Source organism: Lissotriton helveticus, chromosome 6 (genome assembly GCF_964261635.1).
Source record: "Lissotriton helveticus chromosome 6, aLisHel1.1, whole genome shotgun sequence".
NCBI lineage: Eukaryota > Metazoa > Chordata > Amphibia > Caudata > Salamandridae > Lissotriton > Lissotriton helveticus.
In genome coordinates this window covers 2,099,476,401-2,099,503,308 of record NC_136067.1, presented here as the reverse complement: position 1 = coordinate 2,099,503,308, position 26,908 = coordinate 2,099,476,401, and the positions used below count along the sequence as shown (strand labels likewise).

General features: G+C 48.5%; 1 protein-coding gene across 1 annotated transcript in view; it reads left to right on the top strand.

Moving 5' to 3' along the window:
* The window catches only part of LOC144763057 (uncharacterized), a 53,779-nt gene extending 27,155 nt beyond the window's left edge, over nt 1-26,624 (top strand). The window contains 4 exon segments of the mRNA XM_078648362.1: nt 22,420-22,449; nt 22,828-23,761; nt 23,846-24,051; nt 26,440-26,624. Of these exon segments, the coding sequence (XP_078504488.1) occupies nt 22,420-22,449; nt 22,828-23,761; nt 23,846-24,051; nt 26,440-26,624 (1,355 nt within the window).
* The last annotated feature ends 284 nt before the right edge of the window (nt 26,625-26,908 follow it).

Sequence of the window (26,908 nt, the reverse complement as noted above, 5' to 3'; positions counted from 1 at the left end):
GTATCCATCCTCAGATGATTATTATATTATGGATATATTTTGGAATGGTGGCCCCTGAGGTTTGGCGGCCCTGTGCAGGTGCACAGCATGCACATGCCTAAGGCCGCCCCTGGGTGGGAGATTATGTCATATAATGCCGGATCATCAGCACGCGCTCTGATGGTAGAGTGTGCAGTCTGTTCATGCACTCATTATGCTAGTGAAGGGCGCTATGTTTATTTTCAAATGTGCTCATGTTGTGTGTACAGAGAACTGTGCTATCACGTGGATATGCCAGTTGCTGGAAGACACAGAACCTCTACCTTGTTCACACTTTGCATTAGTTGTGGGTGACCCACCCCCTGAGGACAGCAGCTGCAGTTTATATTTGATTTTAATGCGGAAGTTCCATATTTCCAGATTGTAACTGGAAGTAACTTGATTCTTTCGGTCCCTTGGAGTTCCAGGCAGTAATCCCTGTAACGGAGCTCCTGTGTGTTGTAATCCAGCAGGAGATCCGGAAATAAATAACTGAGATCAGATCAGACTCATTGTCTCGGCTCTGAATTACCAGCACAGTCCCTAGTGCTCGAGCCCTGTCTTTACGCAGTCTGTAATCACAGCGCCAATGCTTGTTTGTATCCTCTTCTCACAGCCAGGAGTATTGTAGTGTGCACAGCGCCAATGCTTGTTTGTATCCTCTTCTCACAGCCAGGAGTATTTTACTGTCCACAGCGCCAATGCTTGTTTGTATTCTCTTCTCACAGCCAGGAGTATAGTACTGTGCACAGCGCCAATGCTTGTTTGTATCCTCTTCTCACAGCCAGGAGTATTGCACTGTGCACAGCGCCAATGCTTGTTTGTATTTCTTCTCTCTTCTCACAGCCAGGAGTATTGTACTATGCACTGCGCCAATGCTTGTTTATATCCTCTTCTCACAGCCAGGAGTATTGTACTGTGCACAGCGCCAATGCTTGTTTGTGTCTCTTCTCACAGCCAGGAGTATTGTGCTGTGCAGAGCGCCAATGCTTGTTTGTATCCTCTTCTAATAGCCAGGAGTATTGTACTGTGCACAGCGCCAATGCTTGTTTGTGTCTCTTCTCACAGCCAGGAGTATTGTGCTGTGCAGAGCGCCAATGCTTGTTTGTATCCTCTCCTAATAGCCAGGAGTATTGTACTGTGCACAGCACCAATGCTTGTTTGTATCTCTTCTCACAGTCAGGAGTATTGTACTGTGCACACCGCCAATGCTTGTTTGTATCTCTTCTCACAGCCAGGAGTCTTGTACTGTCCGTGGCAGAGCTGCAGCTGTGAGAGGGTAAAATATCCACCTCGGGACCTCTCTGGGGTGTTTTCATCATTTCTTGTCTCTATTCCCCTGAGCAGCCGCCAAACATATCTCTGTTTCTCTTTTAGAAATGACCCGGGCTCACTCACTCCTGTCAATCAGAGTGTGAGGGAGTCTGGGGGCTCACTCACTCCTGTCAATCAGTGTGAGGGAGGCTGGGCTCACTCACTCCTGTCAATCAGAGTGTGAGGGAGTCTGGGGGCTCACTCACTCCTGTCAATCAGAGTGTGAGGGAGGCTGGGCTCACTCACTCCTGTCAATCAGAGTGTGAGGGAGGCTGGGGCTCACTCACTCCTGTCAATCAGAGTGTGAGGGAGCCTGGGCTCACTCACTCCTGTCAATCAGAGTGTGAGGGAGTCTGGGGGCTCACTGACTCCTGTCAATCAGAGTTTTAGGGAGTCTGGGGGCTCACTCACTCCTGTCAATCAGAGTGTGAGGGAGTCTGGGGGCTCAATCACTCCTGTCACAGTGTGAGGGAGGCTGGGGGCTCAATCACTCCTGTCAATCAGAGTGTGAGGGAGTCTGGGGGCTCACTGACTCCTGTCAATCAGAGTTTTAGGGAGTCTGGGGGCTCACTCACTCCTGTGAATCAGAGTGTGAGGGAGACTGGGGGCTCACTCACTCCTGTCAATCAGAGTGTGAGGGAGTCTGGGGGCTCACTGACGCCTGTCAATCAGAGTGTGAGGGAGTCTGGGGGCTCACTCACTCCTGTCAATCAGAGTGTGAGGGAGGCTGGGCTCACTCACTCCTGTCAATCAGAGTGTGAGGGAGGCTGGGGCTCACTCACTCCTGTCAATCAGAGTGTGAGGGAGTCTGGGGGCTCAATCACTCCTGTCAATCAGAGTGTGAGGGAGGCTGGGGGCTCACTCATTCCTGTCAATCAGAGTGTGAGGGAGCCTGGGGCTCACTCACTCCTGTCAATCAGAGTGTGAGGGAGTCTGGGGGCTCAATCACTCCTGTCACAGTGTGAGGGAGGCTGGGGGCTCAATCCCTCCTGTCAATCAGAGTGTGAGGGAGTCTGGGGGCTCACTGACTCCTGTCAATCAGAGTTTTAGGGAGTCTGGGGGCTCACTGACTCCTGTCAATCAGAGTGTGAGGGAGTCTGGGGGCTCACTCGCTCCTGTCAATCAGAGTGTGAGGGAGTTTGGGGGCTCAATCACTCCTGTCAATCAGAGAGTGAGGGAGGCTGGGGGCTCACTCACTCCTGTCAATCAGAGTGTGAGGGAGTCTGGGGGCTCACTGACTCCTGTCAATCAGAGTTTGAGGGAGTCTGGGGGCTCACTGACTCCTGTCAATCAGAGTGTGAGGGAGTCTGAGGGCTCACTCACTCCTGTCAATCAGAGTGTGAGGGAGTCTGCAGGCTCAATCACTCCTGTCAATCAGAGTGTGAGGGAGGCTGGGGGCTCAATCACTCCTGTCAATCAGAGTGTGAGGGAGTCTGGGGGCTCACTGACTTCTGTCAATCAGTGTGTGAGGGAGTCTGGGGGCTCACTCCTGTCAATCAGATTGTGAGGGAGTCTGGGGGCTCACTCACGCCTGTCAATCAGAGAGTGAGGGAGGCTGGGGGCTCACTCGCTCCTGTCAATCAGAGTGTGAGGGAGTCTGGGGGCTCACTGACTCCTGTCACTCAGAGTGTGAGGGAGACTGGGGGCTCAATCACTCCTGTCAATCAGAGTGTGAGGGAGGCTGGGGGCTCAATCACTCCTGTCAATCAGAGTGTGAGGGAGTCTGGGGAGGCTGGGGGCTCAATCACTCCTGTCAATGAGAGTGTGAGGGAGTCTGGGGGCTCACTGACTCCTGTCAATCAGAGTTTGAGGGAGGCTGGGGGATCACTCGCTCCTGTCAGAGTGTGAGGGAGTCTGGGGGCTCACTCACTCCTGTCAATCAGAGTGTGAGGAGTCTGGGGCTCACTCACTCCTGTCAATCAGAGTGTGAGGGAGTCTGGGGGCTCACTGACTCCTGTCAATCAGAGTGTGAGGGAGACTGGGGGCTCAATCACTCCTGTCAATCAGAGTGTGAGGGAGGCTGGGGGCTCAATCACTCCTGTCAATCAGAGTGTGAGGGAGCCTGGGGGCTCACTCACTCCAGTCAATCAGAGTGTGAGGGAGTCTGTGGGCTCAATCACTCCTGTCAATCAGAGTGTGAGGGAGGCTGGGGGCTCAATCACTCCTGTCAATGAGAGTGTGAGGGAGTCTGGGGGCTCACTGACTCCTGTCAATCAGAGTTTGAGGGAGGCTGGGGGCTCACTCGCTCCTGTCAGAGTGTGAGGGAGTCTGGGGGCTCACTCACTCCTGTCAATCAGAGTGTGAGGAGTCTGGGGCTCACTCACTCCTGTCAATCAGAGTTTGAGGGAGGCTGGGGGCTCACTCGCTCCTGTCAGAGTGTGAGGGAGTCTAGGGGCTCACTCACTCCTGTCAATCAGAGTGTGAGGAGTCTGGGGCTCACTCACTCCTATCAATCAGAGTGTGAGGGAGGCTGGGGGCTCACTCACTCCTGTCAATCAGAGTGTGAGGGAGGCTGGGTGCTCACTCACTCCTGTCAATCAGAGTGTGAGGGAGTCTGGGGGCTCACTCACTCCTGTCAATCAGAGTGTGAGGGAGACTGGGGGCTCACTCACTCCTGTGAATCAGAGTGTGAGGGAGTCTGGGGGCTCACTCACTCCTGTCAATCAGAGTGTAAGGGAGTCTGGGGGCTCACTCACTCCTGTCAATCAGAGTGTGAGGGAGGCTGGGCGCATTAGATCTGCCTCAATGTATACAATGTATCTTTAATGACATCTAAACGCAGACTCCTGAATTGAGCTTTGGATAAAGGACCAGCTGAGCAGTTCTTGTCGGCCCCGCCCCTCACCCCTCATCATGGGTTCGGTGAGGTGATTAGAGGGGATTCTGGGGCTGCCCCCGGCTGACCATCCCCACTAGATGACGCACTTCTGACGTCACTGGTAATGGCGAGGCGACCACATAAGCCCTGGATGGCGGACGCAGACAGTTTTCTTAGTTTCATCCCTAAATGCTGCCTGAAGTGGCACGCCGTGTGATCTGCTGCAGGTGAGTTGTCAGCGTGTGGTAGCTAATGGGTGTTTTTTAAGATGTATAAAGCGCTAACGACCCACAGGGTATGAAGCGCTTTACCTTCATTTTTGGTAGGTACAGGGAGATGGGCGATTTGCCCAACATCACAGGATGCTGAGCCGAGGCCTGACCGTGGTTTTCCAAGTTCAAAGCCAGCAGCTCTGACCGTAAGGCCACATCCTCTGGTCCCTCCTGTTTGCGGTATAGATGTGGCGTAGAGACCTGAGCTGCCTACTCTGGAGCTGAGAAACCCGGTTCGAGTCTCGGCGTCTGTTCCACATCCTGTGATTTTGTGCAAACACTTCCCATCCCCGTATCTGGTGCTCATATAAAGCGCTCCAGTGCCGTCGGGTCCAGTTGGCGCTGGATATAACAAACTACAAATATTTAGTGTCTTTCTCTACGATCCCTTCCCTTCTCAAGCCTGTGCCTGGTGAACCTGGGCTATGCTGCTACAGATGAGGGGGCTGCCACCTGCGGGGAGGGGTGGGGCGGGATCAGGGGTGCGCGCGGCGCGATATCACAGCAACAACATTGCTGACATGCATGACATCATCATAACTTTAAATCGCTAATTTAATGCATGTCCACGATTCAGTGCACATACACAAAATACATTTAAAACGTAAAAAGAGGATGAAAACTCCCTTCCCTTGCTGCACGCCCTCCCTTAGGTCCGGTGCCACCCTCTCCTACAGTGCGGGCCCCATCCAACCCCCTTAACCAATCCTGGCATGAGAGCAGCGCCGGGATTGGATGGAGCAGGATTTCTCAGTGCTTTGAGAGGTTTCAAGTGCGCATGTCTGGCTGGCCCTAGCGAGGCAGCCGGCCAAGGAGACATGCGCACTTTAAGCTTAAGGTGCCCTGCCCATAACTTCGTTCTGCTGCCCCTGTCCTGAGGCAGAATAGCGACGGGGTTTTTGAAAAATAAAATGATAATAAATTAACTTTATTACCAATTTATTTATCATCACTGGGGCACAGAGGGCGTTTAAACCAGCCAGGCGACGCTCCTATACCTTAATAGACGCGCCGCCCCTGGCTGTTTTGCATCTGTCCTGCATGTTCTCTCTGCCTCACTCTCTCCCATACACCTCCTCCTTCTCTCCGTTCCCTCAACTTCCCCATTGCATGTTCCATCTTTAGCTTTCATCTCTTCAGTTCTCAGGTGTAATAACTGTTGCATCTAAAAGGGACTCTCGTGATCAGGCCCGCAGCCTTGGACCCCAGCAGAGTTGTCTCAGACTCTCATCCTTGTAAATTGGATATTCGTAGCTCTCATAATGAGGTATTGGGTGTGAATCCATCCTAGGTTGGATTCAAGATTCAGTTTTCACTTTTTCTTTGTGAGAAATAGCTTCCTTAACTGAGCTTGCACGAGCATCATGGGTCCGCGCGGGTGTGTGGCTGCTGCATGGATCCGCGCACCTAGTATCCACAGCGCACGGGGGGATTGTCCACAGCATGGATCAGCGCACGGGGGTGTCCACAGCATGGATCAGCGCACGGGGGTGTCCACAGCATGGATCAGCACACCGTGGGAGTGTCCACAGCATGGATCCACGCACGGGGGGTGGCCACAACAAGGATCCGTGCACAGGGGGTGTCCACAGCATGGATCCACGCACGGGGGGTGGCCACAACAAGGATCCGTGCACAGGGGGTGTCCACAGCATGGATCTGCGCACGGGGGGTGTCCACGGCATGGATCGGCGCACTGGGGTTGTGTCAACAGCATAGATCCGCGCACGGGGGTGTCCACAGCATGGATCAGTGCACAGGGGTGTCCACAGCATGGATCCACGCATGGGGGGTGGCCACAGCAAGGATCCATGCACAGGGGGTGTCCACAGCACAGATCCACGCACCGTGGGGTGTCCAAAGCATGGATCCGCGCACGGGGGGTGTCCACATCATGGATCCGCGCACGGGGGTTGTGTCCACATCATGGATCCGTGCACGGGGGTGTCCACAGCATGGATCAGCGCACTGAGGTGTCCACAGCATGGATCAACGCACGTGGGTGTGTCCACAGCATGGATCCGCGCACGGGGGTGTCAACAGCATTGATCGGTGCACTGGGGTGTCCACAGCATAGATCCACGCACGGGGGGTGGCCACAGCAAGGATCCGTGCACGGGGTAGTGTCCACAGCATGGATCCGCGCACGGGGGTTGTGTCCACAGCATGGTTCTGCGCACGGGGTTTGTGTATCCGCGCACAGGGGGTGTCCACAGCATTGATCTGTGCACGGGGGGTGTCCACAACATGGATCAGGCACGGGGGTTGTGTATCCGTGCACAGGGGGAGTGTCCACAGCATGGATCCGCGCACGGGGGTGTCCACAGCATGGATCCGCGCACGGGGGTTTGTGGGGGGTTGGGTCCACAGCATGGATCCGCGCATGGGGGTGTCCACAGCATGGATCAGTGCACAGGGGTGTCCACAGCATGGATCCACGCACGGGGGGTGGCCACAGCAAGGATCCGTGCCCAGGGGGTGTCCACAGCATGGATCCACGCACAGGGGTTGTGTCCACAGCATGGATCCACGCACAGGGGTTGTGTCCACAGCATGGATCAGCGCACGGAGGTTGTGTCCACAGCATGGATCCGCGCACGGGGTTTGTGTATCCGCGCACGGGGGGTGTCCACAGCATTGATCTGTGCACGGGGGGTGTCCACAACATGGATTAGGCACGGGGGTTGTGTATCCGCGCACAGGGGGAGTGTCCACAGCATGGATCCGCGCACGGGGGTGTCCACAGCATGGATCCGCACACGGGGGTTGTGTCCACAGCATGGATCCGCGCAAGGGGGTTGTGTCCACAGCATGGATCCGCGCACGGGGTGTCCACAGCATGGATCAGTGCACGGGGTGTGTCCACAGCCTGGATCAGCGCACAGGGGTTGTGTCCACAGCATAGATCCGCGCATGGGGGAGTGTCCACAGCATGGATCAGTGCACGGGGGTGTCCGCAGCATGGATCCACGCACGGGGGATGGCCACAGCAAGGATCCGTGCACAGGGGGTGTCCACAGCACGGATCCACGCACGGTGGGGTGTCCACAGCATGGATCCGCGCACGGGGGTGTCCACATCATGGATCCGCGCACGGGGGTTGTGTCCACAGCATGGATCCGCGCACAGGGGTTGTGTCCACAGCATGGATCAGCGCACGGAGGTTGTGTCCACAGCATGGATCCGCGCACGGGGGTTGTGTATCCGTGCACGGGGGTGTCCACAACATTGATCTGCGCACGGGGGGTGTCCACAACATGGATCAGCGCACAGGGGTGTGTCCACAGCATGGATCCGCGCATGGGGGGTGTCCACAGCATGGATCAGCGCACTGGGGTGTCCACAGCATGGATCCATGCACGGGGGTGGCCACAGCAAGGATCCGTGCACAGGGGTTGTGTCCACAGCATGGATCAGCGCACGGAGGTTGTATTCACAGCATGGATATGCGCACGGGGGTTGTTTATCCGTGCACGGGGGTGTCCACAGCATTGATCTGCGCACGGGGGGTGTCCACAACATGGATCAGGCACGGGGGTTGTGTATCCGCGCACGGGGGAGTGTCCACAGCATGGATCCGCGCACGGGGGTTGTGTCCACAGCATGGATCAGCGCACGGGGAGTGTCCATAGCATGGATCAGCGCACGGGGTTGTCCACAGCATGGATCAGCGCACGGAGGGGTGTCCACAGCATGGACCAACACATGGGGGTGTCCACAGCATGGATCAGCGCACGGGGGTGTCCACAGCATGGATCCGCGCACGGGGGTTGTGTCTATAGCACGGATCAGCGCACGGGGGGTGTCCACAGCATGGATCAGCGCACGGGGGTGTCCACAGCATGAATCCGTGCACGAGTGGGTGTCCACAGCTTGGATCCGGGCACAGTGGTTGTGTCCACAGCATGGATCCGCGCACGGGGGTTGTGTCCACAGCATGGATCCGCACACGGGGGTTGTGTATCCGCGCACGGAGGTTGTGTCCACAGCATGGATCCGCGCACGGGGTTGTGTATCCACGCACGGGGGTTGTCCACAGCATGGATCAGCGCACGGGGGTGTCCACAGCATGGATCTGTGCACGGGGATTGTGTCCACAGCATAGATCAGCGCACGGGGGTGTCCACAGCATGGATCTGTGCACGGGGTGTGTCCACAGCATGGATACGCGCACAGGGGTTGTGTCCACAGCATGGATCCGTGCATGGGGGTTGTGTATCCGCGCGAGGGGGGTGTCCACTGCATGGATCAGGCACGGGGGTTGTGTATCCATGCACGGGGGAGTGTCCACAGCATGGATCCGCGCACGGGGAGTGTGCACAGCATGGATCAGCGCACCCGGTGTCCACAGCATAGATCGGTGCACGGGGGTGTCCACAGCGTGGATGAGCGCACGGGGGGTGTCCACAGCATAGATAAGTGCATGGGGGTTGTGTCCACAGCATGGATCAGTGTGCCGTGGGGTGTCCACAGCATGGATCCGCACCCAGGGGTTGTGTCCACAGCAAGGATCCACGCACAGGGGTTGTGTCCACAGTATGGATCCGCGCACGGGGGGTGTCCACAGCATGTGTCCGTGCACAGGGGGGCATCCACAGCATGTGTTTGTGCACAGGGGGGCATCCACAGCATGGATCCGTGCACAGGGGGTGGTCGCAGCATGGGAGCATGGGCCCACGGGACTTACCACACTACAATTAATTGCATTTTAAGCTCAGCGGCTCTGGCGATATAGCAGGCTTGACAAATCTTTGCAGAAACGTACCACCCTTTCTTTGATATCCATTAGCCACTATTCTATATGGTATTTCTCATGGTTATGTGCTCAGATCACTTCTAGCAGGCCTTTTAACACAGCAAGCATTGGCAAAGTCAATAGGTCTAACCGATGAGAGGTATTGGTTTTGACAATGCTTTGTAGCCATGCTCTACAGCAGTGCAGATCAAGGAAAACATACAAAAGCGCTGTGTTACATTGAATCTAATGTAACACTGTTCCATACCCCTCAAGCAGATTCCCTCTCTCCCCCCCCCCCCACCCCCGGGATCTGATTAAAAACAAGTGACCCTTTACTCCGGCGCCTTTCATCCGGTTCCTCCACAGTGACCCGTGCACACCCAGCACCTTAATCTCCAGCCCCCACCCTACGAGGCGCTCTACCTTCATGATCCTTGAATTCCCACGGCGCTACCGAGCTCCAGCGCATTGACTGCGCACTCTTCCTGTCAACTGTTCTGTGTCTAAGGCTGCTGATAGGTCCAGGAGGATGAGGGCGGCTGTTTCTCCATTGCATACCGCATTCAGCACTGGTTTTGTCCTCAAAATTCGTAACCTGGTCCTGATGATGGCCTGAACTGTACACAGGCTGAAATGCCACCAACTTTGCAGCGCAATTCGTGGCGCCTTCTTCGTGGGTCTCCAAAAAACGACCTCTATAAATAACGTATCAAGTGTATGGGTTCCACTAAGAGTTAATTGTATATATTATTGTTGTTTCCGCTATGTATTTCGCGCTGTAAATATTCCTTGGCGTGTCACCAGTGCAGCTCACCTTTTCACAAGCACCTGTGCACATCTTATTACGGGTTACATGACATTCAATCTAACACTGTGCTTTTGTATGTTTTCCTTGATCTTACAACTAAATATATGTAAAAGAACTGCACCCTTCAATGTTTCTTGGTCTCTTATCTCGCTTCTTCCCCATACACTGCAATCCATTTTGTTCCTCTTTATAAATTGTCTACTAAGTAATAAATGTGGAGACATCGTTGTATGCTATATACTACCTACCCCTGTCTCTACTGAGTTTAAGGGTACCCTTCTGTAGTTTGGTACTACACATCACGAGTACAGCATGCTGTCAGACCTGGAGTCAAGGAGAACTCTCCAGAAAACTGTCCAAGCAAGTTGAAAAAGTATCTCTGCCACTGGCTGGTCAGGATGGAAGAGAGAACTACTCCCGCCCCTGAACCATCCGTGTGGCTGGTTGACATCCGGTCTGGAGAGGTTCACTTTCTTCCTCTTCTCCACCAGCTTTCCCATGAACATTATGATATCTGCTCTGTCATGATGTAACATAAGCCTATTCAAGTGTCAACCTCTGGGAATTCCTTGGGGGCAGCTATGTCCACAAAGTATGTGACTTATCCATTTTTTCCCAATATGGGTCAAGGCCCAGTCCATTTGTCTTGGAGGGCCCTGGAGGCCACAGCTTCTAACACTCACGCCAATTGTCCAGTTTGGTGGTCAACCATAGCAGACGTTAGGTCATTCTAGTGCTTAACAAGCTCCTGGCTGGCCTCCAAGTTTCCGTTTGCCTTCTTCATGATTTGTGCCATCCTGGAATGGAGGCCTAGTGCATAATCTGGTATGTCTTGTCTGGGATCATTGAGAGGTCTCCTGACAGGGTGTCCAATAAGTAGCTCCAAAGGACCGAACGCTAATCCCTTCTGAGGAGGCTACCTGTAGGCATGGGAGAAGAACAACCCATCGTCTTCAGAGTTTTGTGATAAACCCATAATCATCCCCTTCATGTTTTTGTTTAAATCTCTCAACAAGGCCATTTCCTTGTCGATGGGAAGTTGTGGTGAACTTATAAATCAACCCACACTCATCCCGCATTGCTTTCAGATAGCCATATATGAAGTTTGTGCCTCTATCTGGAATGCCCTCCTTAGGAAACCCCCCATCTGGTGAAAATACCAAGTAGGGATCTAGCTACTGCAGGGCCTGTAACTGTCCTTAGGGGAATTGCTTCAGGATATCTGGTGCCATGGTCCACAACCACAAGAATAAATCCATGCCCAGAGGCAGTAGGTGGGTCTAGGGGACCAAACGATATAAATCCGCACCCTCTCATAGGGTGTCCGCACCACATTAAGTGGTATCAGGGGAGCCTTTGGCTTTCCACCAGCCCTACACTGGCTAAGCAGGTGACACAGAAGCAAAAAAACTCCTTCGCCTCAGACATTTGGGGCCAATAACAATGATTGACCAACCTATCCCAAATGTTGGTCCGTCCCAAATGTCCATCTAAGGGTATGTCATAGGCCAGGATTAGGAGGGACTCTCTGTTCTGTAGGGGGACCACCACTCTAATGGTTGCCCCTGGTTTGGGGTCCCTTGCCTCACTGTACAGGATCACTCCTCAAAGCATACATCATGGGAACCACTGGCCTCTCCATCCTCCCGTTTGACAGCCACCTGTCTCACCCTTCAAGAGTGGGACACCTCTCCTGTCCCTGGCTAAAATCCTCCCAGGATGGGGCACTTGCTCCTTGGAGTTCTGCCAAATCGGACAAATATCTCAAGGCAGCACCCTCCTATTCAGAGACCCGGTCCCACCCCACGAGGGTCGGGCTCCTTCTGGCTCTAAGCTTTTTTGCAAATGCACTTCTAGGCTACCTGCCTTCCTCTTGGTACCAGGGATAGGGTTCACTGTTTCAGGATCCACAATCCCTTGTCTTTCCCCCTAAGGCCTTCTGTGCTCTAGTGGAGACACAAACCCACCCAGGGAGACCCAGCATTACTACATGAGTCCTTCTCTCCACATCTACAGAGGCAGATGTTTCAAGGTTGTTGTCCAATAAACACTCCACTCTGATGGCAGGGGACACAGCTACTTCTTATGGCCAGTAACCCCTACTCTCCACCTCTGTCCTGGCAGACATTTCCAGTTGTTGCCCAATAGAAACTCCACTCGGATGGCAGGGGACACAGCTACTTTTTATGGGCCAGGATACCCCCCCCCCACACTCAATGTCTACCGCAGTTATGGGATGAGACATTGCTACATAGTCAGAGTTCACTAATTCATCTACCTCATCTGGTAAGATCAAGCTTGGGGAAACCAGCTTGGACATAACCATGGTTTTGCTGGTGCTTGTATCCCTCAAGACCTAAACGTCCACCCAGTGGATTTCTTTGCCACTGCCTGTACTTTACCACACTGGCGGGGCAGTGAACCAAAGCTTTAACTTCCTCACCACCCATGGTACCTAATGTGGCTTCAGTGTCCCCCTAGCAATCCCCAGGGACAACGTCCATCCCTGTCCCTACACTGGCCAACCCCATAGGAACGCCACCAGTGGTCAACCTTTTGGCCCAACCTGCAGTCAAATCACACCACAGCCTTTACAGGGTCTATTCCTTCTCTGTCACCCCCTCCCCTGTGATTGGGATGTGGCTCTGGGATCCAATTCCCCCCTGGGCTTCTTTTGGGGACTCTTTAGGGTCTGTCCTCCCTTTTTGTGTTAATCGCCTGAGAACTTTTTGGGTACCCTAGTGGGTACCCACTCATCAGTTATCTTCCACAACTCTTTAGGGCTATATAACTTGGAATCTACCTGATGCTGGTGTAGCTTCTCTGAGGGACAGTGTCTTCTCTTCTCTTCTCTGAGGGACAGTGTTCTTTAACCATTAAGTTGTACAATACCTTATCGGTATCCACCTTGTTACCATTAATCCAGCCATACCGTGTGGTTGGAGTATGGGCTGAGCAGCAGGCAGGCTGCTCCTGCTGGGTTCCTCTACACGAACTGAATAACCCACAACTAAGACTAAACAAACCTACTTAAACTACATCTCAGTTCCGGACTTCATCATTACACAGTGACTTCACAGAGGCATCTACAAAACCAACCTATGTCTGTGCTGCCCCCTTTTGTGGCTCCTCAACCTTTGTCTGTACTCTTCTGAGGCGAGACAAAGAGCTCAATGAGTGTATCCTTCACGTGAGTGTACGTCTCTGCCACCTCATCGTCAAGTGACAGTAGCCTCTCTCTCTACAGTTGGAATGAGTTCCCATAGTAAGAACACTCAATGCTGTGCAACCACCCATCTCATCCGAAGAGCTTTCTCATAGGATGGCAGCCATTTTTCTATGCCATCCCAATCCGTGTACTTTGGAGAAATTCCCTTGGGCTGACTGGGGTCATAGGCATCCTCTGCAGTTGCCTCTATTCTTTACTGCTGCCATTTCCTTGGGTTTTTGCCCCCAGCTTGACCCTCTGCACCTCCAGGGCCAGCTTTTTCTCCTGGATCTCCAAGAGCCTCTAGATTTCTTGGTCTCCACACCTCGGTGGAGCTCCTTTCACTCACAGACAGGGATTTATTTCTTGATACTAAACACACACATGCAGCCAGGCCTCAACTGGTATTCATTCCTTTGATCAAATTCAAAAAAGATTTTGGAACAGATTCCTCACCCACATCTTATCGCGGCATGCTTCATCGTAAGCTTCTATTCACACCATCGTAGGTGGGTACCACCATGGTACACATCGCAGTATGGGAGTTATTAGATAAATCATTGCTGGATTTGGAGCAGGGATCCAGAAAATTAAAAATGTCTTATGGTATACCCAATGAAATGTCCTTTTTTTGTTGTTGTTTCGGGCACCAGTGACCTGATTAAACACGTATTGCATAGGGTGACAGTGGTACTGCCACCCCGATCAAATTACCAACATGTTTCAGCCTTCATCTAAAGTCCATTCGGGTCTGAAGCCTTAATCAGGACTAAGAGCATCCCTGCCTGGTAACTAATCCATACCATGCATGCAAATGAAGCCAAAGGATCTTGCCTGATTTAGGTCGTCTCTTGGAGGGAGGGAACCCTATATCGAAGTTAAGAGACAGATGGAGACATCGTTAGAAAACTATATGATCACATATAATTGTCTTTCAGTAATATTTTTAAGATTTTTGTCTCTGGGTTAGTAATTTCCAGCTACCTTTAAATAGGATCTCTATATTATCTCAGTCCCAACATCTAACAATAGATAAAATTCTTGAATGTGGCAGACTTTTTTGTGAGAAAGTAAACTACTGCAAACTTAGTGCATGCGTGGTTATGTATACTTGTGTACATTCATGCAAGATATCTAATCATGCTGCTTACCAATACACAGGAGTGAGTGATCTTTACATACAGCAGCTATTTGTGTTTTATGGGAGAGAGCTTTTACGGTGAAGATGCTGCTCATTCTATGTCTTGTGTGTCTGTAGGTACACTGGTTCTTTAAAATTGAAAGCATTTTTGGATAAGGACCATTTGTGCATAATCTAGTATTAAAGTCAATGGGTGTGATGGAGACCCAAGGTACTTTGTTCAGTGTCCAGGGCCATGAGTTAATCAGAATTTGGATCCAACTCAACCTCTTGAATATTGTTTAATATGTCTTTAGTGTCCTTTAAATGTTACTTGATCTTGCTGAGGCCGGGAACCACATGCCCGGGTCTACCTATTAGTCAGATGGACACTGCCCTCTCAGGGGTGATTTCTTCCTCCAGTTGAGCCTGGTTCCTTCTAGCTTCTTCCCATACTCTTCAGCTCCTCCTTCTTAGCAGAAAGACCTGGAAAAACCTTTTGCAAACTGTGACCTCAATCCCAGCCCTTGATAGCTGTGGCTGCGAGCAAGGAACTAACGGGAACATGCAACATTGTCAATTGCATTCGCAAACGGTGCGAATCGCAATTTTCGGCCGTTTGCGAATGCAATTGACAAAATCGCAAACATGTTGCGATTTCTAAAATTGCAATTGCATTTAAGAAATCGCAATTTCAGATTTCTTAAATGCAATGCATGAACATTTTTAATTTGCGAATTCGCAAATAGGGAGAGGTTAATTACCATGGAGTTGACCTTTTCCAAACTGTGAAACTTTTTTATTGGAAAGCCAATGCCTTCTAACAAAACTTGGCAGTCTCAGAAAACATTTTTCTCAATGTGTACTTGGATATTTTCTTTCAGTGGTCACTGACAAATTAATTGTAAATTACAACTAATTATAAGTTCTGGATCCAACCGCTGCCATCAATTTGAGGATTTGATTGTACTATAGGATATGGCTGTGGGGCTTTATTGTGCAGTACACTCACAGTTCCCATCTTGGGTCCAGTCAAACCCGTTTACTTAACCTCAAGCCCAGCCCTTGATAGCTGTGGCTGCGAGCAAGGAACTATGTGTAAAGCAGTTAATAACACAAAATAAGAAAGCAACCGCACACAAAAGAAAGAAGATATACATTTATAAAAATAGATTATACTTTTATACATTTTTAGAGACCTTGATGAATGAAATCCACTGATGGGTTCTGGAGATACAGATTTTAGAAGATGATATTGCTTTTAAATGCAACAGCAAATAAGCATTGGCCAACAGAAACTTTGAAACAGTTAGTTTGGCTACCCAGGCTCTTGTTAAGCAACCAATTCCGGCAGGGCAGGGGTATAGGAGGCCAGAGTTGACACTTTGGACAGTTACCTTGCCACCAGGGCATTTTTGAAGTAAAATCCAAATTGTACAAGGCAGCTGCCACAAACATCATTGGATTGGTCCTGGTGCTGATGGATGCAGACAAAACAATGCTCAAAGGCTGCTTCGTTGGTGGTTCGGTCGACAGTGGTGTCTTTGTGGGTGCTCCCCGATCCATGGGTGGAGCGGGTGGGATGAATCCAGACTTGGATAACACTCCCGGGTCAGGCAGACTCGGGTGCAGCTTTTGGCTATCTCAGATGTATCTTCTTGGGTGGCGACTGGTAGTGGCAAAGCACCTGTGGAGGCTCTTGTGTCCCTGGAGTTGGTTCCAGGAGTTCAGCCGACTGATCCTTAGAGTCACTGCTGTAGGCTGGGGCTTGGACTCCTCTTTCCCTGAGCCAGGAGCTGCAGGCATGGTCTAATCTTAACTAGCCCAAAGGGCTGCATGTGCAGTCCTCCCGACGGTGTTGCCTCTTTGTGTGGGTCCAAGGGGAGCTGGGTAGTCCTCCTTCAGTCCACCATTCAAATCCAGCATGACCTGAGAGTCAGAATGCCATGGGTGCCATATTTATCCTTGGACAGTGCTGTAAGGGGACAATATGATCACTAGCAAATGGGCTACTGCGTCCCCTCCTACCTAGTGATGACGTTCCTGTGATGTGTGGAATCTGACTGTCCGAGAGTGCCACGTTCTAGCCTCTTTCAAGATGGCACGATCCTTCCTCGATATTAGGAGCTTGGTAGACCACCTTAGTGGCTACCAGTGGGCTATATGCCCATGGTAGAACCAGTTTCGGGGGGAGTTTTCCCTCCTTGAAACTGTCTCCACCTTACCTGGTGCTATCTTCACTGGATTATTGTAATGGCCTATGTGCCAATGCCCAAACCCGTGTAGTTAACAAAATGCAGACAATACAAAATGCTGCAGCAAGACTGCTCTCCAGGACCCCCAAATTCAAACCCATTGCTGAAACAATTCAGAATTTTCATTGGTTTACGATTAAAAACAGGATAAAATTCAAGACACTTTGCATAGCATTCAAAGCTGTACATAAGCAAGGACCACAGTTTCTCACAAATCAGCTGACACTTTATTGCCCCCCAAGACAACTTCGATCCTTAACACTGAATCAACTAGCGATTCCTCGTACCAAGACAGTCTCCTGGGGAGATCGACGGTTCACGGTTACTGCAACCCGACTCTGGAATACCCTCCCATTGTCGATCAGGGAAAGTCACTCTCTTTTGCTGTTTTGCAAAAGACTAAAAACATGGCTGTTTAACCAGTAATCCCCCGTTGGAACTAGCACTGGAGGATCATGCAATGAGTTATAGCGCCAAGGCGCCTACGGGCATTTGTTCGCGCTCAATAAATCTTACAAATAAATAAATAAATTAAAGGCATCTTGCTCAGGGGTACCGGTGCTACTTTTCTCACAAAGGTGGCATCAGCTTTGAAGCTGGCTTTTGGGCTGACACTCTGGGTGGCCGTCCTGGGGAAGGAGGTGACACCTCGCTCTGTAGCAACTGCCTTTGTTCATGTGCTGGGAGTCGTTTAAACATCTTCCCCGTGCATTCAAAAGCTGTCTGTGTGCCAGGGCCTTCGGGAGGCCCCTTGGCTAGCGGAAGTACAGGGTGGCAACATTCTAATGGTGGAATTAAATTTGAACTGGGCATCAGGTCAGGGTTAATGCCACGAATAATTGGACACCTTACTCCACCCAGTTGGTAGTCCTATGCAGAAGTTAGCAGGGCTGGGGTGTCAACCACTAACCTTGCGTTAGCCAATGGGGCTGCTAACTTTATCCCACAGCAAAATGACAATTTTGAAGTGTTACTGTCAAAATGTAAAAAGAAGTCTTAGTTTAAAAAAAACAGAAATACACATCCCTTCCTTAGGGCTCTATAGGCCTTCCTCATGTCATTCTTGTATATAGTGTTACGGGATAGGTTGGCGTTGTCATTGGTGTGAATAGCAAAGTCGAACTCGAAGTGAAAGCGCCGTCCTTCCAGTCTGCAGTGGATGGCGGTGGCCATTTTGTACCTTGTCACACACAGGATGGCACAATCTGTGCTGCAGCCCCAAGTGGACACTGCCTCACATGCCCTGGGTACCACAGCTGCAAAAAGGAAGGTTTGCTGCATGGTCCTATCAATTGTGCCAAATAACAGTAGGGGATTGGTATTTTTAACTACAGATATTTGCTATTAATAAAGAGTGAGTTATATATAAGTGATGTAACTATTGTGAGATGCAATAGGTTTGTCATATTATTGTATTACTTGTCCTAATCATACTCCAAGGGATAGTCTAATTCTAACCTACTTAATAGTACTCCAGTCGCTTCGTGTTTGTAAGGGGTCTCTTTCTACATTTATAGACTTAAGAGAATACCTACACCACCTTGCCCATGTTATCGGAGGTGTCTTCTGCTCTCCATAGCGCCTACCTAACTGTGAATATTGCCAAGATCCACAAACCATCACTACACCAACCACGGTCAAGGGTCAGTCTGCTGTAACTCCATCAGCAAAGACGAAACACGTGCTGGCAAGGGCGAAGTTTGCTTACAAGATTTGAAAATAAAGATCAAACCTTTTGAGCGCTCGGAGAGTGTATTTACATTTTGGACCTTCCTATTGTGGAAGAATTGGTGGCTAGCCCTCCTCCTGAGCACCCAATTGATTTGCATTCTCATTTTTTGTCAACATTTTATATTTTTGGTACTGTGGATCCTTTTTCCCAACCTATTGGATGAGGGAGCTATTTTTGTGTCATCCATATCTGATTCTGGAAATCGTGTGTGAATTTGATTGACCTGCTGCAACATGAGAAAAATTATATAGGAATCAGTCACTCTCTCCCTCAAAAAATGAAATGGCATACTAACCCCTGACCCCCAGGCCATGTTTGGGACCCCAAGGGGTTCCCCTTCCAAGAACAAACTTTCTATAAGGTATATTTTGTTGTGGAATTTGCAGACCCTACTGCAGGAATTGCACGCTTTAGCTAAACTCCTGGGGTGTGCAAATGTGCAGCAAGAGGTCATGCTCCTTTGTTGGTCCTTCTGCAGTTTTGTGAACCTCATGGAAGTTTGGACAATTGACCAGGACCCTGCAAGAGTTCACAAACCTCAGAAACATAAAAAAAAATTGGGATAGACCATTCCGTCTCTCTGGCGGAGGACATAACGCCTGGCAGACTGTAGTTCATGCTATATAGAGATGGTTCCTTCACTATACAACACATTTTATTGCTAGCTGTCATTGGTTTTGATGCCTATCCACCACACATATAAAATTGCCTGTTTTTCAAAAGCTAACCCTAGCTGTAGTTTTTGAAAACTAATGACCTCCTCATCCCACCCCCCAAAACCCTGGGATTTCTGTTCCAGGGTGTGGTCATACATACTTTTTTTATTTTGTTGTTTTTCTTTTTTTTTGTTTTTCTTTTACTTTGTCCCTCCCAACAAGGCTACACAGGCAGGCCTGAAGTCATGTTTCACTGTCACTCTAGTGCATTGGTACTCGCAAACATTATTGAACTGGCCCAAAACATTTGGGGTCTTGTTTGCCCAATGGCCAAGGGGGTTGGGTTGACTGGCAGTAAGGTGGATGTAGAGGAAGCAAAGCATCTGAATAGAACAATGTGAAAGAAAAACACCTGGGATTAATCCTGGCTTTCCCAACATACCAAATTATGTGACCCTAGGCAAATGTTTTATTTCAGTTTCCCTCTTTTGTCTTCATTATCACATTCAGAAGGACCTTGAATGCCAAGGGGGCTTCAGCCTGTAAGCTGTAGAAAACCTTCTCCATTTGATTTAATAAACTATGATGTTGTGCACGTATAATAGGAACCCAGGCCACCCAAAGATAGCCCATAACAACTGACTTGCCTCTTTAGTTTACTTGTGGCGTTGTTGTCAGGGTAGAGGGAAGAAATCATGTTTCTAAATTCATGTTTGAAACCTATCACTTTTAAATTAATACTTATAGATGCACTGATATCTGTTGTACTAAGGGGAAAAGGTTCTGCATGGTGATTAAATATACTTTTTGAATGTTTCATAGACTGGCATGTTTTTTCTATTTTGGAGCAAGATTTGTTTAAAAATTATGGTGTTTCTAAAGTTAAACAGTGCAGGCCTTTCCTAGTCACATCCTTTCTTTAACTTCAATTAACCATTAAGTAAATTGTTGCCTTTTTAGTTAACTTCTTTTATTGTTAGTGCTGAATCGAGTTAACTGCAGCCCAGTGCTCCTGTGGACCAGGGTGGCTGCATGTACAGGTCAGAAGAGCCCCATGTGGCCCCCGAGCTGCACTTTGAGTATCAGTGGTCCTGTGGGTAGCACTATAAATGAGGCAGTCCAGACCTGAAGCCACGTTTCGTTGCCACTCTAGTGGACAGCACTATAAATGCTGCAGTCCACACCAACAGATCTGGCAGTGACCGCCAGCTTTTTGACTTTGGAAATTCGTGATTTGTTCTGTCATGATTTTTACATAAGGTTATTGTTGTGGAAGCAGCCAGTCCCTCATTAATCTAAATAAACAGTGAGTAAACGAAAAAACGACTAAAATGTGAATGACGCAACAGACTTGTGGAGGAAGTCTGACTGAAAGCCACTATACGTACTTATGTTTTACAGATTGATTTGGTAACATCAAAAGGTCAAACTAACCCCCAACCTAAAAAAGCCAAGTGGTCTGGTGTTGGCTGCCAGCCACTTGCCTTTGCTAATGGTTTTTTGCAAATCTTTATTCCAAATAGATAGGTAAATCGAGAAGCTTCAAAACAGATAGAAAGGCTTACAAAGACAGGCGGACAGGTTGGATAGATAGATTGATAGAGATAACCTTGCAGATAGAGATAAAGACACTTAAAACGACAGATCCACTGATAGAATTAGAAAGATAGAAGCTGCATAGATAGAGGGTCAGACAAGTAGATGGAGAAACAGTAGATAGATTGGTTGATTGACTGGTAGATGCATTTATAGACAAATAGGTAGACTGGTAGATCTACACACACAGAGGTAGATGATAGGATTGCAAAGATAGATAACACAGTGCAGATTCAATTGGTAATGTAATAGTTAAATACCTATATAAGCACGGCAAATGACCATTGAAAGACTAGCAAGACATACAGGCAGGACATACAGACTAAGATAGTTTACAGGCATAGCCATAGTCAGTTAAAATATGTATAGGAGTGCAGTTATAAATGCATTTCATTGTATTTATGCTAAAAAAGTGAATTACTTTAAAAATAATAGATTCAAACTGGCACCATCTGGTATACTCAGATTTAGCAGCAATCGGATAAACAAATAAAGCTCCAAAAGGAATTTACAACATCTTTTAGCAGGAGGCAGAAACTGATCAAGCTGGAATGTGTCCTGTGCTGTGAAAAGCTGCTAGAAAGTGTCCTGCTATAACATGGGGCTCTAAACACAGAGGCAAGGCTAATAGAATTATTAAGTACAAAAAAAAACTTCTGGCACTGAAGGGAACTGCCTCCTTGTGAAAGATAAACTGCAGTCACTCAAAGTAATGTAAATGTAATGTAAAGGCATTTATATAGCGCACTACTTACCCGTAGGGTCCCAAGGCGCTTCGACCGCTGCGAAACCCTTCCTGGCTTCCCTGAGAGATGGTCCCTTAATGGGTATCTCCAGGGTGAGACCAGGCATCCCCGGCGGTCTGGTGGGGCCGTTAGTGAAGATGAGGCAAGCTAATGCCCAGAGTTGCCGAGTGTGAACGCTGATCAGAGTGGGCACCGAGGCGAGAGAATTATCGAGTCCGCTGACCCTGGTCCAGAAACCTGCCGCGCCGGGAATCGAACCCTGGTCCCGGGCCGTCCTCTGCTCTCGGGTCTGCCGCCTCTAACCAGTGAGCCACACAGCCAGTAGCTGCAGTAGGCAGGCCCACTGCCACATACTTTATTCTGTAGTGGGCGGACTTATAATATGAATGACGCAACAACCGACCAATGGATGCAGTGCTGAAAGCCCCTTTAAGTAGTATATTATGCATTGCATTTTTGTAAAATAAAAGACCTTGGTCAAAACCAGACCAAAAATGGAAAATAGTGCATGTGTCATTCTGTAGGTGTTTTTGCACAATTGTGGAGAAACCTGTGCATGTTGCAACAGTAGCCATATAATTGCACCTTTTTTCGGATGTTGTGCAGCATTGGGAAAGCCTATACATCTAAAAGGTGGGATTTATTGACTTTGCCAATGTGGGTTTAAAATGGTTCTAAACCTCCTGTTCCTTGTGTAGATCTGGTCAGAGCCTCAGACTTCTGGAGGATTGTGATGCTCTGTATTGCCTCGTCCATTCACTGGAAAAGGCTCCATCTAGTATTATTTGTTAGGACGTGTGATAATAGGAAGCATTCCCTGGACAAGAAGGGAGCCATCTTGCCTCCATGGATTTAACATTGTAGTGTATCGTAGGGGAGAGGGTCTGACTTACTGAACAAGTTATCTTCTCTGGTGTCTTGGTCACTCCTTGAGTACAAATTCCTGAAAAGAGGGATATTGTGTAAGGATTGATTGCCATTACTCTGCCTTCTGACTATGTACATTGAAAGTGGAATCTCGAATTTCTTCAGAGCACTTGTCTATATGGACAATTAAATGTTCCATTGAATGTTTCAAAGGTTTTTTGGTGGAATCTGCATTTCAATGTTTTCAGTGTTCTTTTTCTTAATTTAACAGGTGAAATGAATTCAGAAATAAACGAAAAAGGTAAAAGCCATTAACCATCACTCACGTAGGAAGTTATGTAAAAACAGTATGCCTCGATCGCTGCCCTTGAAGGCTAATGCCTCGCCTAAGTCTTTTTCTACAACAGAAAACTCTCCCTGCCCAATGATGTCTGTACTTGGCTCTTAGGGATCAGCAAGTATACATCGGAGATATAACAAACTGACATACTGAAGCAAGTCTGATGAGGTGCTCATTACGAAGGAGGAGCTACTCTAGTATCAGAAAGAACACACAGGAGAGAAACTGTGTGAATATCTAGAATGTGACAAAACATTTATCAGGCGGAGGAAGAGCAAGTGCAACATCAGAAACTTCATACTGGAAAAAAAACATATTGATGGATTGATTGTGGAAAAGTGCTCTTTGTACTGAAAGACCTAATGCAGCACCAGAGGTTCCACGTTGAGGAGAAACCATATAAATGTACAGAAGGCAATAAAGTGTTCGGAAGGAAGAATTATCTAAGACAGCATCAAAAAATACACATTGGTGAGAAACGGTAATAATGTATAAACTGTGACAAGGCATTTATTACCAATGGACACCTAGCACAACATCAGAAAGTCCACACTGGGAAAAAACTGTATAAATGCAATGAATGTGACAAAGCATTTAAAACAAATAGAGAGCTAAAACGACATCAGAAAATCCACACTGGGGAGAAACCATATCCATGTGCAGCGTGCGACAAAGCATTTATAACAAATGGGGAGCTGAAGCTACATCAGAAAGTCCACACAGTTGAGAAACCATATACATGTACTGAATGTGATGAAGCGTTCAAAGGGCAATATGCTCTAAAGCTACATAGGAAACTCCACACTAGGGAGGATCTGTATGAATGTACAGAATGTTACAAAGCATTTAAAACAAATAGAGAGTTAAAACAGCATCAAAAAATCCACTCTGGTGAGAAACCCTATAAATGTACAGAATGTGACAAGGCGTATATTACCAATGGACAGCTAATGCTACATCAGAAAGTTCACACAGGAGAGAAACCATATCAATGTGCTGAATGTGACAAAGCATTTATAACAAATGGAAAGCTGAGGCGACATAAAAAAGTCCACACTGGAGAGAGACCGTTCAATTGCACTGATTGCAAGAAGGCATTTATTAATAAGGCACATCTAGCAGAGCATCAGAAAGTCCACACTGGAGAGAAACCCTATGAATGCACCGAATGCGACAAGGCATTTATAACCCATAGAAACCTAACAATACATCAGAAAATCCACACTGGAGAGAAACCCTATGAATGTGCAGAATGTGAGAAGGCATTTATTACAAAGTCCCATCTAATGCGACATCAAAATGTCAACACCAACGAGAAACCATATCAATGTGCTGGATGTGACAATGCATTTATAAAAAATGTAGAGCTGAAGCAACATCAAAAAGTCCAAACTGGAGAGAGACCATTAAACTGCACTGATTGCGATAAGGCATTTATTAATAAACCACATCTAACACAACATCAGAAAATCCACACTGGAGAGAAACCCTATGAATGTACTGAATGTGAGATGGCATTTATTAGAAAGTTACATCTAATGGAACATCAGAAAGTCCACATCGGTGAGAAACTATATGAATGTACAGAATGTGAAAAGGCTTTTATTCGATAGTCACATCTAATGCGACATCAGAAAGTTCACACCGGGGACAAACCATACGCATGCACTGAATGCGACAAAGCATTTATTCAAAAGCAAAACTTAATACTCTACCAGAAAGGAGGGGCAGTAAGGAAATGGAGATCACTAAACAATCATGATTTCTTGTCCTCCTTGGCTAACTCAATTCCAGCACCCACCCCAGATATTAATCTTATGGAAAAAAATCTCACTGACTGGCTCTTGGCAGCCTGCAACGAGCATGCTCCACTCGCCAAATTCTCTCTTGCCCGCCGTATGGATGCCCATAGGTGGTTCACGGCGGATTTAAAAAACAAAAACTAGAATTGCGCCAATCTGAGAGGAAATGGAGACATGGGTATTCAGACGAGGACAGAGTGTTATATACAACTGCCCGTAGGAATTATAAGAACTCCATTCTATCTACCAAGGCAGCATTCTTTTCCGACAAAATCCTGAACGCACACAATAAATCTAGAGAAATTTTCAGGGTTGTGAATGATCTCTGTAACGATGCAAGAACCCCCCCCCCAAGCCCCCACGCAAAAGCTATGTAATCAGCTCAATAATTTCTTCAAGGATAAAATAGCCACCATAAAAGAAAGCATCCCGGAAAGGCCTAGTATGGCGGCCATTGAGGACATCTGCAGAAACCCATCCGAATTTGAGGCTTTCCCTCTGATAGATCCATTTAGGTTAGTGGAACTGATGAACCGTGTGAAGTCCGGCTCACCTAATGATTGCTGCCCCCCGCATGTACTGAGGGATGTTTATTCAGCACTCCCGCTGGGTATACTCCCCCTCTTGAATGATTCCCTAGCGCAGGGAATAGTCCCCATTTCATTTAAAAAAGCAACGCTGGTCCCATTAATCAAAAAAACGGGTGCCGATCCGTCTAATCTCGCTAACTACCGGCCCATTTCCCTCCTCCCTTTTGGAGCTAAGATCTTGGAAGCCCATGTGGCAAGCTGCATATCCAACTTCATCGAAACATCTGATTACCTGGGGCCTAACCAAGCCGGCTTTCGCCAGGCGCACTCAAACGAGGCAGTGATCCTCGCAGTTTTGGACACAATGAGATCCAATGCCGACAGGGGTATACATCAAGCCTTGGTGCTCTTGGACCTGTCGGCAGCGTTCGACACGGTGGATCATACCATCTTATTACACCGTGTCGAACAAGCTGGTCTGCGAGGCTTGGCCCTCGGCTGGGTGAAGTCCTTCCTGAGCGACCGGACCCAGGCAGTCAAGCTCGGGAACTTTTTAGCGCCCAAATTATCCACCACCTATGGCGTCCCGCAAGGTTCGTCACTATCCCCCCTCCTGTTTAACCTATATCTCAAACCTCTATTACACTCTTTAAAAAACAGGAGGGTTACGATTTATAACTATGCCGACGACCTGCAGCTAATTTTCAGTCTGGACTCAACCGACTCCGCCACGGAATTCCAGGCCACCATGCTGCACATTCAACGGTGGATGGAGCTAAACCACTTAAAACTTAATCCCGGGAAGACTGAGTTGGTACTCCCAGGAAAAAGCTCGATCAGCTGGGGCCCCCATTTCTGGCCGTCAACAATGGGATCCCCTCCTTCCCCTTCTCTCTCGGTGAAAAGCCTCGGGATCACCATCAACTCCGATCTCTCTCTGAAAAGTCAGGTGGGAGCAGTGATCTCGTCCAGCTTCCTTCAGTTACGCAAAATCTGAAAAATTGCCCATCTACTCACTCACCCTGCCCTCATTCAGGTGGTTCTCGCCTTGGTTCTTTCCCAATTAGACTTCTCAAACTCTATTTATTTAGGCCTCCCACTGTTTCTGTCTAAACGCTTGCAAATTGTGCAAAACCAAGCGGCCAGATTAATCTTCAAGAACCGCGGTAGGAGCTCGGCGAAACCATTGCTGGCCACTCTTCACTGGCTTACCATAGCCCAACGGGTAATATTCAAAGTAGGATGCTTGACCTTTAAGGCTCTTCACGGGAAAAGTCCCTTGTTCATCAACAGCCTAATAATCAAACATGAGCCGACCCGCAATCTCCGCTCTGCTCATCAGTCCCTTCTCACTCTACCCTCCTTCAAACAGAAGCACCTGGGTGGGTGTCGATTTGCTTATCTTGCCCCAAAGGTTTGGAACTCTTTCCCCTTGTCGCTCAGGAGACGTACCAATCTCATGGAGTTCAGGGGTGCACTGAAGACCTGGCTATTCCAGCAAGCATCGGGATAGGTTAACTGTTTTGTCATTCTTCCTCACCTCCAGCGCCATGAAACCTCTGGGTGCCCGTGCGCTTAACAAATTTAGAATAACATAACATAACAGAAAAGTCACACAGGAGAAAAGCCATATGAATGTACTGAATGTGACAAGGCTTTTATTACAAGGCAAAGGTTAATAGTACATCAGAGAGTCCACACAGGGGAGAAGCCGTATGCATGTAGAGAATTCAACAAGGCATTTATTACAAGGAAAAGGTTAATGGTACATCAGATAGTCCACTCTGGGGAACAAACTATATAAATGTACAGAATGTGACAAGGTATTTATTACCCATGGAAACCTAACACATCATCAGAAAGTCCACACTGGGGAGAGACATTATGAATGCAATGAATGTGACAAACCATTTATTGAAAAGCAAATAGTAATACATCACCTGAAAGCTCACATGAGAGGGACCACATCAATGGGCTGACTGCGACAAGGCATTTATCGTAAAGTAAGGTTTAATGCAATATCAGAAAGTTCACACAGGAGAAGAACCATATGAATGTACAGAATGTAATAATGTGTTCCAAAGGACG